Below are 14,637 nucleotides of genomic sequence, written 5' to 3' on the forward strand. Positions count from 1 at the left end.
CCAGAGACTTCTCCAGGCTGAACGACCCCAGCTCCCTCAGTCCCTCTTCACAGTAGAGGTGCTCTGGCCCTCTTTGAAGTACTCGTGCTTGTTCTGCAAACCCCAGCTATCTTGGCCTTGAACCCAGTGTACAGCAGCTTGTGTATATGGCCATCCAGTCTTGGGGTGAAAGTGCCAAGAGGAAGAGACTTAAAAAGAAGTGATAGGTGTGAGCATGAAAGTGGCCACTTGACTTTGCTCAGTGACTCTTTCCTCCCCAAATTACAAGCTCACTTAACCTGCAGCTGAAGCCCAAGAATTGGCCAGCTCCTCTCCCAGACGTTCAGTGCAGTTTCTCAAGTGAAAGATGGTTTTCTGTTATGTTACTCAGTGCCTCTCCTGATCCCTTCTGCTCTCTGAATTGGATTAACATTACCCTGCAATGTTCCCTGCAGTCTATTAGAAACAAGCCAACAACTCTTGAGTAACACCTAATCCAATTGGCCCAGCTCTGACTGCAATCACTATCTGTTCAAGGCTCTGCCAAGTCACTTATTATTCCCTCAGGCTGGATGGACCCCTGGAAAATCATATTACACAGCACAGGGTCCGAAGAGCACAGCCATAAAGCCCTCATGACTTTCGAAGCATTTCCACTTGATCGGTGCAAAAGATCCTTTCCACTTTTGGGGATGAAAATCTCTTATTTATAGAGAAAATGCTACAAGTGTCCCTGCAACAAAGAGCAGGCAGGGCCTTGGGATTGGGCAGTATTTGGGATGAAAAGGAAAGGTGGCATTTGCAGTGATGGAGGCCGGTGCACTGAAAAACAAGAACATTTCCCCAGCAGCCTGTGGGGGCTTATGTCTGAGCAGTTCCCACATGGTGCTGATATGACAAAGTCGTGCACGGCACAAGGATGGCTCTGCTTAGAGCGAGCTTGTTTTGCTGCAAAGAAACATTTGGGAAGTCACACTGGCTATGCTTAAAGGAAAAAAAAAAAAAACAAAACACAAACAAACACCTTTTAATAACCTCCAATCTTACACGTACAGTTGGAGCTACATATTTTATGAGTGCATCTATTATAGATACCATCTGTATAAATACAAGTATTTATAAAGAGAAATAGCAAGTATGTTTATCTATCGGCTCATCTGTATGTGAGGGAGTACGTGTGCGCGTGTGTGAGAACGCCAGAATTATGCAGTGAGGGTAAGGTGTACAGTTACAGAAAGCAACAGCTTCGATTTATTTTAGTGGCAAATTCCCAACACAAAATATTGCACACGAAAAGGTGTAATGAAGCAGTATGAAAGCAGGCAGTGATTAACAGCCCAGAAGCTTCTTTTATCATTATCAACTATTTACAAAGAGGCATTTATATGTTTCCCCATCTCTGGGGAGCTGGCACTTAGCATTAAAAATACATGAATAACGAATGAAGCCCGGTGTACCTTATGGCCTTTTAATAATGCAAAAATCTTAGGATTCAGGATATGATACAGGTAAACAAAGGAAAAAATGCTGGCAGGTGGAAAACAGTTTGGCGTGTGTCAGATCCCCATGCAAAGGACAATTTATAGTGTGCAGGGGTTAAACTGTAAAACAGCAGCTTGTTGTCAGGCTTTTATTCTAATCAGAAAAAATAATCTGTGGAAAAGAAACACATGCAGCAGAGGGGCTAGTCACTGCTTTGCCAGGATGAGAGAGGAAAAGCGAGCGTGAGAGCAACCACCACCTTAAGGGCATCCTGCGTGTCATCGAGGCAGTAGACGCGGATGTTGTACTCCAGCGACGAGCAGGACAGAGGTCCGAAGATGGCCAGTTTGAGACGTTTGGCTGCTGCTTTGGTGATGGACTGTCCCACCAAGGCGTACGTGCTGAGGGTCTCTGTCAGGATGTGGCAGGCCTCGGGGTCCAGCTGGATGTAGCATGGGGTGGTGAAGTTTTCTTCCCCGACTACCACCACATCCTAAGGGAGAAAGAGGCCACATTTAAAGATCATGACCACTCAGAGTTGCTTTACTTGGAGACCCCTTTCAAGCCTGTATGATGCTCAAAGTCCTTGCTGCCTGCATGTTAGATTAATCAGATAATAAATATAAACAAAAAACTGCCCTTCACTTCCTAAGCATGACAATAAGGTGTTATAAAAACTCAAGGAAGCGAAGTAACCTCTACGATGGCCGAATGCCACATCTACATGAAATATCACCTGCTGCTTCATCAGAATAATCCTCCGTGACGAGACTGCAGGGTGAAGAAAAAAAGCCTGAATGCAAACAGCCTCCTCCCTGCGCTCAGAAGAAAGCAGCTCTCCTGCCAACTTCACTCAACCCTGCGTGCAATGTCTTGCACACAACACAAGGAGCTTCCAGTGGTTCGGAGAGAGAGAAGGGCAGCAGTGGCCGCCTCTTACACAGCCACCACGCACCACATCTCATTTGCTTTATCCCTGCTGCCTTGAAGCCTGTGGCAGAGCAGAGATTTGGCATTAAACTTGGTGCCTCTGGTCTCTCGGAAGGAGAACATGTCACATTCGCAGGGGTGGCCTGGTCCTTCGGGAGAGCAGAAAAGGAGGTGCCGCAGTGCTGATTGCAGTGCTGGCGCCAGACACAACCTCTCTGTCAAGGGCAGGGAGGACAGAGGAGAAAACAAAGAGATGCCAGTAACACAGACACAAATAAGGAACACGCGTGTGGTGCCAAGAGCCAGGCTGGTGGGGTGCATATTGTTTGGCCAGACAGACCTGTGTTCACTGCGTGAGCCCTCTCAGCATGAGGAAGAGCTGGTGCCACGGGCAGGGGGACAAAGCAAGAGCCCTGCGAAGGCCCTGCTGGACAGGCCGCTTTTGGCTGCTGGTGGCCCAACTGCCTTCAAAAGCTTCCCTGTCCTCACAAAACCTACCAGTAGGAGAAGGTGCCCTTGCCAAATTAATTATGTGAGACCGAACTGGTAGCAGCAGGTATGCAGGAGCAACCAAGTCCTTCAGGAGGCAGGATGGGAGAGCAGGCCTGTGCCAGAACGGCTGAGCCTTGCCGCAAGCATCGCTTCATGCTCCAGTTGTGGTGTCCTTCTGCCACCCCACCCTGGGACAGACATCCTCCTGCTGCACTGCTGGCAGGAGGCTCTCACCAAGCCTAGCAGTGCCCAGATTAACAAGGTGCAGGGCTGGGGCTGACTGCACGAACTGAATCAAAGCAGTGCTCCACCAACATCTTAGGAGTGAAAAAGAAGAGAAAAGCAAGTCCTATAAATTTTAATAAGCTGGTTGATGTCCTGGTGTTGAAGCAGGGGATCATTTGCAGCACTATTTTCATTTTCTTGCAAACAGACTATAAACTAGGGGGATTGAAAGTATTCTGTAAAAAATATTTTCTTATTTCTGGAATTGAGTTTCAGTTTCAGTTGTTCTTTTCTATTTTGCCTCTTCTCTTCCTGGGAAGAGAACTGCTTTTCAGTTGTTATTTTCTATTTTGCTTCTTTTCTTCATTCGCTCCCCATGATTTCGGCTTAATAACCTGCCAAGACCAAAAGCTTAAGTGCCAAAATCCTGCAGGAAGGCCATGCTTCATGGACCACAGCGGGAGGCACTGGGACTGCCCCCAGAAAGCATTTCTAGGGGCACTGGGCATCTTGGACAGCCGTTGCAGGCCGGAGACCCATAGACTCACCTCCCATGGCCCTTGGGCAGCCTGGTGCTTCAGGTGGATCTGCCAGTCGTCCGTGTTGGGCTCTGCACAGTGGTGCATGGTCAACACGACGGGCCGGGTTAGCAGCGCTCCTGGGGGCCCACAGCTCACCACCGGCGTCAGCAGGGTCTGGCTGTCTTCTATAGGAGGCCTGATGGTGGGATGGAAAGGTGGATGTGGGAAGGGTGGGGGGAGAAAGGGCAAAAAGGCACGTTAAGGTATGTAAAGTTAAGGTATGTAGAAAGAAGAAATAATCCTTCTCTTACAGAATAGTTTGTAAATGATTGTGTGCACGTGTGAGCTATCTCAGACCGACTGCTGAGGAGTTTAAAGCAGAGGAAGCATGAGTGACTTTAACTATCCTGACATCTGGTGTATGACAAATACAGCTGAATGTGCCTCATCAGCTGCTTCTCTAAATAACAGAGAGGACAAATTCATGATGCAGAAACCAGCAAGCGGGAGATTAAAGTGTTGGGTGTGATCTGCACTTGGAAATCTGGGTCAGTCCACAGGACCTTGCATCTTCCAGTCTGGCTGAGGGTTCAGTCCAGTTGCATGCGCAAACACTTTGTGTTTATATCTGGATTGGTTTTAGGGGGATTAGTTGAGACAAGAGTGGATATTGATAACATCGACAAAAAGAAAGAATAACAAAGTAGTAGTAGAAAGGAGTAAAAAAAAATCTTAGTTAAGGAGAACAAATCAGGACAGAAAGCTCTGTTGAGATCAAGTTTATTACATCTACTCTGGGTATTGCTGGTACATCCACAGGAATATCCTGATATTGCCCACTTTAATTCACACTGAATAATCCATTAGTCCTACAGAAAATGAAACTTTTGAAAAATCCGTTTTGAAAGTGGGATGAAGGCCTTTTTGAAAAGTGCCTCTTGTTCATGAAAATGTTGGAAATGTTCATAACATTTTTGAGGAAAAAAAAAAAGGTCCAACATGGAAAAACTGAAGTGCATGCAAATCAGTAAATCCAGATGATATGCATCTGTGGATCCTAAAGGAAAGTAACTGATGAGTTTACTAAATGACTTAACAATTGTTTCTGAAAAGCCATGGGATGGAAACAAACAGCTGTGGTATCTGTCTTTCAAAAAAACTAAAATATAACAATCTGGCCAGCTATGATGAATCACACGGGTTGTTTTAGCCTAACAAATAGTACATAAGAGAAATAAAGCATTAGCATATAGAGCATCCAGTTTGGCTCCTGCTGTATATATTGGGATCTCTGGATTCAGGTTATGAAGACCTAGAATCACTCTCTTGCAAGACCTAAGTGAATAAATTGTTGGGCAGATTTTGACTGAAACATTACTTCTTTTTCAGTTTCCTTTTTTTTTCTTTCTATTTTTTTTTTTTTGAAGCAATGTATAGCTTAAAAATGGCTCACAATGTGTTATATCCGTTAACGTATTAACAAATGTTTGAATGCTTTCCTACAGTCTATCAGGAAGTTTCAAAAAACATGAAGTCTTATGAGAAACGTCTTTGAAAATTACAATATTCATCTGGAAAGCTACAGATATGACAAGCTATAGACTTGATCATCTGGTTAACCTAGCTTCATCTAAATGACTACTGACCCATGAAGAAGTGAGGAAAAATATGAATTATCATAGTTTTTCAGACTGAATTATAAGGCCAGCAGTCAAAAAGAATATAGGAGGGAATATATCATGACTGCTGTAAAAAATTTCATACAATGTCTTCTAGGTGAAAAATGAGTTAAAATCAATAAGAATCTGAGCGCTGATGCATGCAGGTGAAAAAAAAAAAAAAAAAAAAGAAGCCAAAAGATCATTAAAATAATAGAGCGCTGATAAATCATACAGCTGAAAGTTGTCTCAAAGTAAAATTAAGTTTAGTCACTGCTCTGTGACAAAATTTGGTTAGCTGTTAAATTTTAGGACTCTGATGGAGGGCATAATTTTGCTCTGCAACATTTTATATGTGATTAGCACAAGCTTAAATGACGATGCAGAAGACAAAGCCAGGAGGCACTCCAGACTGAATGGTTAGTGAGGGAGATGGGAAGTGGATATAACCAGAGAAAGGAAATGCAAAAATAGCAGGGTTTAGTATTTTTTCCGAAGTTAGCAACGCTGCTGGTCCCAGCGTCTCTCCTCCAACACCTGCCTCATGCAGACACTGACCCACCTCAGCTCTCCGAAGTCTGAGCCAGTTTGAGGACTGCAAGTAATCTGAGCCACTTCAAAGCCGCAAGGAGCTGAGGTATAATGAGTTGCAGAGAAGCTCTCAAGTGGAGCAAAATGAGGGTCAGTGTCATTTAATAGTGGGATTTCAGCTCTATTGAAGTCAGAACTACTGTGAGGCCAGGATTTCTCCTCACAATGCGGAAGACAATGTAAATAGCAGCACAATCGCTAAATTTGCAGACGTCAATAAAGAAGGAGTTATTGCAAGTAGCAGTGAGAGACAGGAAGCAATGCAAAAGATCCAGAGAGGATTAAAATATCAGTGGGAAATAAAATCCTATTAATTGTTTAGTAGCTCTCACTTCTGGAATTAAACAAATTCCAAAAGCTTTTATTCAGTGTCAAGGCAAAGCAGTAAAAATGGAAAAGCTCTCAGTTGAACGTGCTGCACCACAGCAGGTATCATCCTGCCGGGTGCCACAGTGGCAAAAAGTAAATCTGATTTCTGGGGTTGTAGGGGATGAGGTATGTCAGAGCACACCAAGCTGCTATTCCCTTTCCTACCCAGCTCTGAGATACCTGCAGGTAGCGGAGTGTTTAGGGACTACAGCGAGAGCTCAGAAATAAACACCTGAAACCTGGAGGAACGAAACCACGCAGCAGTGCATAGAGCAGAGAGGTACCTCGTGACAACTGACAGGAAGAAAGGGACCCAAACCTCTTGACAGACCTCCTCTTATTTCTCATTGCTTTTAATTTCCATCTTAAAGCAAAGGGATTATGCCTTCCTATAGCCAATGAAACCCCAAACAGATGCAGTAGTCAAGATTTATTATACAGGAGACATTAATCTTTGTGCTTCGAGGCATAACCCAGCACTAATTGATGGGATTTGTAAACAACAAGTTTCCCCAAAGACAGGTTATCCTTTACAAGCATTTTTCTACCTTCTCCCGGAGCAGGTGATGCAGCACCATCAAAGTCAGGATTCTGACCCAGACAAGAGCCTGCTGTGACCAAGCCTTGTGATTTCTGTGTTACAAGATCACACAAACACTGACTGAAGGGACCACACAGAGCAAGGGACTCATCTCCTCCACAGCAGAAAGATCTATGAGCGAACATCTTTAAAACCGGGGGTCAGAATGTACTTTTAGGCTGTTATCCAGAAAACAAAGCAAAATGAAACAAACAAACAAAAAAAAAACCAACAACTAAACAAAACAAAAAAACATCGTGTGTTTCAATTCAGGCTTGTAGTAGTTTTAGAAATACTTATTAAATGGGATTGGACACCCAGCTGTGCTAGTATGACTCCAGAGTCACTTCACTGCAGCCATAAGAGCTACGTTTGTTTTACAGAGATCAAACTGAGAGTGAAATTCAATTCCCTGTTTAGCATTGCTATTAAAAGGCAGTAACAGTAAGTGAAAGGGCTTTGGGTATTTTTAAACCTTGTCCCGTATCTTGCACTGCTCATCAAGAACAGTCAACTTGTATTTAAAACAAAAGAACAAACTTCTATTCACTGTATCCAGCCCTTCCACAATCAAATTTGTGTTTTTTAATGGGATTACTCATTCAAAACGGTCTCCCTGTAATGAGCCAGACCGTTTTCATTAAGGTAGCTGTCAGGCAGCAGATGTGAGCACAACTAGAGAAATCTCTGCTCCTCAGTGGGCTCCGCTGCGCTCCCTGGCACCGTGCATCAATGTTACAGGCAATGACCGTGCTCCCTGAAAACAGGAGGCACAGAGCAGAGCAGGGAGGGAGGGAGGGATAACTCGCAGCAACAGATGGCAACCCTTCCACACAGCTTAACCAAAAGTCAGAGGAAAGACATTTTATTTCTCCTTTCATTGCTGGGACTTTATTTTTAACACGTGCTCCCTCTTGAGTTTCAAATCTAATATTCTTGACTGGCCTCCTGGTTCTCCTGCAAGTCTGCCTTTAGAAGGAAGGTGATCTGAGAAATTTTCCTCCCCTTTTGCTGCTGGTCTGGTCTTTTTTTATTTCAAACGTCTCAATTAAAATGATTGGCAGACATTGTCTTCTGGAGTTGCAAGCAATTATTTTTGTGCAACTGGGATGCAAAAGGAAGGTGGTGAAACCAGACACAGAAGACTTCGATTTCTTTTATTTCACTTAACCAAGCTTGGTGCTTACTGGTGAAAAAGGCAGCGTTGCTCCTTGAATCAAACTCACTGATCAGCTAGGTGACTTAATATGAAGTCTGCCCTTCACACACAATGTGAAGCCACTCTAGATCCTGAGGAGGCTTACACAACCCTTCCCTCTCTGAAGGTAGCTGGTTTGGAAGTCAGACCATTTATACATGTGCCTCCCTGCAAGAACTTCAGGACAGCTGCATGCTCCGTTCTCCAGGGTTGTCACATTTCCTGGACGAGGTGACATCCATCCTCATTTGCATCATCTCCTGCGCCATGTATTATACAGAACTGTCCTTCACCGTGCTACATTTAGTGCAGTTCCTGCCTCTGATTACAGTATGCAAGAGCAGTTCCACCTAAAGCTGTATGAGCCCGGCAGGGGCTCATGCGGGAAACACAGGAGCTGCCACAGATCAAAACAGTGGTCCATCAAGACCCAGACCCCATAGAGCACTGACCAGTGCCAGATGTTTCCAAAGGAAGCACACAGCTCACGAATTTAGTGCAGAGCTACCTTTGTTCTTCAACACAAAACAGTCAGGAAAATCCTGCAGTCTTTGGGCTTATACTCTCGCTGTTTAATCCTAGTTGTCTAAGACCTAGACTTTCCATCTGCTCATGGCAACAGCCTCTTGCCAGGTCATGGTCACAACAACGTGTTTATTTTAAAGCTCAGGAAGAAACCCCGTCTTGCAAATTGCAAGTTGATGGCACTTCCCCAGACTAAGGGAGAGAACATCTGATCATCAGTGGCGGAGATTATTGGCTGCATTTGAGCCAGTGAGTTTGAGATAGAAACCTGCCTGACAGCTGTGAAATATTCACATAGGCTTCTCATTTATTTATTTTTTAATTATTGATCTGTCTGTACACAAACACATATACATAGATACCCTTTTCTGCACTGTAAGTCACTTCATGGACCTTTTCATCAGGTCGACATCAATCTCTCATGCCAGCCAGGGATCAGTGCCCAGTAGCTGCTTGCAATCCATCCTGCCACAATTGACAGGCAGAATGAGGATTAGCTTGCAGTGCAGGAGCAGGAAAAACAGCCCAATGAAGCACTGGGTTAGGAAGAAAAAAAAACAAAAAAAAAAAACCAAAAAACCCTGTGCCATAAGCACGTCAACATGCACAGAGAAAACAACTGCCTCAAAGCGGCCTCTATTGCAAGCCATCAGAACCCCAATTCGCTGAGGAAGGAAAATGCTTTTAGGGTGACCCTCCTGCTCTCACATGCTTTGATGGATGTGAAATGGAATAAATAGAGTGTCCTGGAAAGCTCTCCTAGCCAATCTGCAAGGCAACACAAAGAGTGATATTACTGGGTTGCGAAGTCGTTCAAATTTCTGTACTACAGGTTTCAGAGACTAACTGGGGGAAATGGATTAGGAAAACAAAGGAAGGAAAAGAAAAGGGGAATTTGCAGGGCTCTGAGGGATAACAGATTTCCTGTTTCAGCTTGACTGTTCAGAAGTTGTTTCGTATTTCTGTGAATAAAGTATGAGCTAAATCTTAAATTGCTGGAGATATGCTTGTGATCTGCAGTGGTGAGCCTCTCTGTTGCTTCGTTGGTTTTATTTAGGGTAACGCTATGAGGACCAAATTCTCGCCTCAGTGCTGTTTGCATATCAAGAGGATTATAACTTACATCTTATAGTGTCCTATACGTGCCCTTTCAAACTACATCGATGCACGACAGGGCTTTTCAATCCAGGCACATTTACACAGTGCACATGAAAATAAATACAGGCCCTCACAGGGTTTATTGAACACACTCCAGCTACCGCCTGGCCACAGAAGTAAATATCTGCAGCTAGTCCTCACTGTGGGCTACCACTCTCTGCTGGAGAGCTGTGGCAGCGCGGTAACAGATTTAAAAAAGAATTTACACTGCACACCGACCTGCAACACTCATATGGCTCCAATTATAGCGAGCAACATCTGCAGCCCATACTGGTGGAAATGAGAGCAGAAGTGCATCTCTGCTGCAGAAAGTGAGATTAAAAAGTTTTGGTAGCCCAGTGCCATGGCAGCAGGGCATTGCAGCTTGGTGCTGGGTGCAGTCAGCACTTTCTGCCCATGGGCACCTGGGGAAAGGAAACAGGTAACAGGGGAGGATGGTACAGTCCCACTGTGTTTAGGCAATTTGGGGGTGAATCTTCAGTTCAGAGTAATCTGGGTGGTAGCTGATAAGCTCCAATTTAAATGCCATGAGAAGTGTTTGGTTTCCATGAATGTGAGAAGCATGGTATTCTGGAGAGGAGTTGAAAAACCATTATATAATAAATAAATATATAATAAATAAAATAAAATAAAAATACAAACAAACAAATCAAAATAAAACAAGCAAACAAACAAAACAGCCCCAGCAGCACCCTCTGCCCCTATCTCCCCCCCTAAAAAAACAAACAAACAAAAACCACAACACAACACTAAATAAAGCCCAAACCGAAGCAGTTGGGCCCCGTGTACCCAGGATATAATGACCACCATGATAGGAAGAGCTCTGCTGCTTGTATGGCCAAGCCAGCCTGCTCTCTGCTCTCTGCTGGGGAAAGAAATCACTTCCCAAAATCTTCATTGCGAGCGAAGGCTCACACCTTTCTGTACTTCTGCACATACATGCTCAGGTTGGTGGCCAGCACAGCTCCAGCCACGCTTCCCCCAGTACAGGTTCCCCTATCCCTCTGGGTGTGTCCTGCTGAGTAGCAGCTATCACAGCACACACAGAGGAGGTTTTATGATCCCCAAAGCCAATAAATCAGGCTAGCACGCAGTGCTGGTTGCCTACAGTTGCATGAATCAGGAAGCAGGGATTCCCTCCATAGCTGGCTGGAAAGAAAATAATTGCACGTGTAACTTCTGGTAATGAAACATTTTTTTGGGGGGGAAGAATTAGATATTTAAAGGAGAGAGATTTGGAGGCATTTGAATAACAGGGGAAGCCCTCTGATTTTCATTATTTTTCCCTCTCTGGGAAACAGTGCTTTTTCAATGTTGTTTGTAAGCATCTTCAAAACACAGCCCAAAGTAATAGGAATACAATCAATATTAGATATGAACAAAGACACTTTTTTTTTCTGTAGCTGCAATTATCTGTTTTCAAAGAGCAGGCCATGAATAATGTATGCAAAAATACGGGGGGAGGTGTGGGGAAGGTGTTACTTATTTTTTTCCTTAAGCAGATTATTTTAGCATGGGTGAGAGACTACCGAGCTAAAGAATAGTGTTCAATATCACGCAGTGTATAAACAGCTGTGGCTTAGCACATTATAAAAGCCATTAAAGGGCTGAGCCAAAAAATGTATCTAGCTATGAGGAGGGGAAGGAGGCAAAGTACCGTGTAATGATTGCTTAGTTTCACATTTGCCATTCAGCCTTTGTACATGAGCCCATTCTGAAGATCAAGATCTCACCTTCCTCTTCATTAAGTTTTCCTAAATTGCTGCAATAGTATCTTGGTCTTTTTGGAAACTTTGTTTTAATGCCACGGCTGCCACATCAATAGACACCAAGATCATGAATACAAACTGGCCACAGATCGGGGTCTGTGGGCAGAACAGGGATCGTCCTGATGCTGGGTCTGCATGGCCCTTGCCGTGGTGTGCCTGGGGCACGGAGAGGCAGAGGACAGCAAATGCTTTTGGCTCCATCCTCATCACTGCACGGACCAGCCAAGCACGTGAATGGTAAAATAAAGATTCTTATAGCAGGAGAGGAGGCTTTCCAGGACAGGTGCTCAGGCACTTGCCCCTCTGCTGAGCCTATTTGTCACCCTGCTTCTCCGCTCCCTGCCCCTTTTGTGGCACAGGTCTTTATTAGATTACCTCACATCTTCTCTGCTGCACCAGACTCATGCTGGCTTATTTTCCCTGCTTCTGGCTTTGATTCAGCATCCCTCCCCAGCTTGAGAGCTTGCTGCAGAATGCAGCTCTTCATTAGGCAAGCAAAAGTCTGAGCTGGTTTTGTGGCAAAGTTTATCCTCAGCTTTGCTCGCATTTACCTCCAGGTCAGCAAATAGCTTCAGCACAGTTGGCTTTGCGTAAGCACATTATCACAGGGTTTCAGTTACTACATTTTCCCCCCACCCTTTTCCCCTCTGTTAATGCACGAGCAAATAAATGTGCAAGCAAGTACGTTTTACCTCATGCTCTCCTTCCTGTGAACTGTCACATACATCTCATAGACTCTCCCCTGGGGAACGGCCCCCGCTGGGATCAGCAAGCTCACTCCTGCAGAACAGAAGAGACACAAAAGATAAAATGGAGAAAAGAAAATAAAAGAAAAAAAAAAAAAAGAAAAAAGAAAAAGAAAAAGAAAAACCCAGGTGGGCCTGTGAAGAGAGCGACAGAAGCAGCAGAAGATGAAGCCCGCAATGCCAGATTTTCACCCAGCCTCACAGAAAGACTCTAAATGAGTTCAGCAACTCTGGAGACAAAGTAGGCAACCCCAGCATCGCCTGTGATCAGATGGTCACTCCTTGCTCCTGTTGTGTCTTGGCACTGCAGTCGTGGAGTGGAGAAGAGGATTTTCTTCCCTTCCCTTTTGTTTTATTTAAAGATCAGACAGATGGTTACACTGCTTCTTACCTTGTAAAATAATGGGAAAAGAAACAACTCTGACTTAAGTTTCCAGCAGTTGTAACAGGACATATCTCCTTAGGCAATTCTTATTTAATTAGAAGCAGGAGAGAAAGGCAGCAGAGTACTGTCTGTCCCAGGAAGCAACAAGAACTAGTTGTTTCTTGAAAGATGGGCTCTGCAACTGGCACCCTGTCTTTTAATGTGCTCAGCTTCTAATTAGACTGCAAGGGAGAAAAAATGGGGCTTCTCAGTATTCTGAATGTGCCTACTTCTGTGGAGTGGCTCAAAATTCGGATATCCAACCTTGAAAAAATCTGTGCAAATACACTCTGTGCCCTTTGCAGCGCTGATAAGCTGCACGTTTGATTACAAAACACCATTCTTACATCGCTGTGATTTCAGAAATCGAGCAGAAATCCCAGGGAAGCAGAGGGTCCTGTCTTTGCACGACAAGCACAGCAGAGGATCTCACTGCTGGATGTGGCTCAGCCAGCTGTCTGTGTAGGTGAGGGTTGGTGGGGAACCACTGGCAAGGACTTAATTCAGCTATGACTGTGTAGCTGAATGCAAACCTATGGGCAGATTATTTGCATATGTGCCCAATAAAGGCATGTAAGAGTAAAAAAATCTTTGCACAGCCCTGTATCTTCTCTTCAGCACACAGGTTTTGGTTACACTGGACACCTCCCATGTACTAGGGATAAATTATGGCTCAGTCCCATACCTGGATTTTGAAGGAGAGAGGTTATCTATGAAAGGTTTCTGACTTGTTTCTTTACAGGGCTGTCACAACCTCCCCTGTGCCTGTTTTCAGCTGTAAGAGGGCAGGCACAGGGTAGATGAAGGACTTTTATCATACTGCTAGGAGGATATACATACGTCTAGAAGCAGCACGGATGCATACACAGTAAGTAGCAGTAGACAGATTGATGTATTTTACAAAGCTTATTTTAATCATTTTGAAGCAATTACAGCAATAAACAAGCATTTCTTTTTCCTTACAAATTGATATTAATATATGTGAATTAAATATGACTAATGGACTTTGCTGACAGCGTGCACCACCATGGCATAAGAAACCTGGGTATTAATGTCTACCCTCAGCTGCAGCTTAGAGAAATGTGAAATCCAGGATTGTATAGCACAAATTATCAATGTTACTTAGCAGTTAGTGCCAGAGTTCTTTAAGCAATTCACCTTCCACTTAGGTTTTTAAATTTAATGTCAGTGTTTCTCCACTGATACTCAGAGAGGAGGGCCCACTTTTGGCTGCTTCCTGGGCTGAGTAGGGCTGTATCCTGGAAGGAACAAAACAGTTCTGGGCCACCTAAATATTTTGCTTTCTCCATAACATCAATGAACAAAAAAAAGATCCAGCAAATGGAGCAGGAGACAGGGTTAGGCACCATCTCTTCAGACAGGGCACAGTGCAGTAAAATGGCCAAGAGCTGACCACAGGATGTAAGGTTGGAAGCTGTGAGACCTTCATCTACAGCACTGGGTAATTGTGAGTGGTGGCCTCACAAGGCTACAACCCGGACTCAGTGCACCAGAGAAAGGGGATACTACCTGGGATCAGAGCAGTGGCAGGGGGATTCCTGACCACTGTGGAAAGAGGGATGCTTGCATAACCCCCAAATCCTCTGCATCATGCATTTGATTAAACCCCATTCTGATGTTGTAAAAAAAAAATCAACACTATATATAACAAGGAGAGAAATATGGACAAGACACTCTTGGGCCTTATTTTCCTTGACTATATAATATGAGCAGGAAAAAGAGCCTTCCAAAAATTAGCATTCTGCTATCCTACTGCAATACCACACAGTCTGCAATGAATTGGAAGTGGAACAACCAATTTGTTTTTAAATTAATTTGTCCTTTTTATGTGTGATGACAAGATTGAGGCTTTCTGGCTTGTAGTCCCTGTTCTAGAGCTGCATGAAAGGAAAAGTTCAAGGATGTTGAATCTCACTTCACACAGGGGAGCACTGAAGTCTAACGTATCTCAGAAAGTGGTAAGAGCCCT

General features: G+C 44.1%; 1 protein-coding gene across 5 annotated transcripts in view; it reads right to left on the bottom strand.

Moving 5' to 3' along the window:
* The window catches only part of UNC5C (unc-5 netrin receptor C), a 246,798-nt gene that overhangs the window by 13,137 nt on the left and 219,024 nt on the right, over positions 1-14,637 (bottom strand). For all 5 annotated transcript variants that reach the window (XM_068681763.1, XM_068681762.1, XM_068681760.1 and 2 more), the window contains 3 exons: positions 12,170-12,257; positions 3,657-3,825; positions 1,721-1,954 (listed from right to left, as the gene is read on the bottom strand). In XM_068681763.1, the coding sequence (XP_068537864.1) occupies positions 1,721-1,954; positions 3,657-3,825; positions 12,170-12,257 (491 nt within the window). The remainder of the gene's footprint in view (positions 1-1,720; positions 1,955-3,656; positions 3,826-12,169; positions 12,258-14,637) is intronic.

Source organism: Anas acuta, chromosome 4 (genome assembly GCF_963932015.1).
Source record: "Anas acuta chromosome 4, bAnaAcu1.1, whole genome shotgun sequence".
Taxonomy (NCBI): domain Eukaryota; kingdom Metazoa; phylum Chordata; class Aves; order Anseriformes; family Anatidae; genus Anas; species Anas acuta.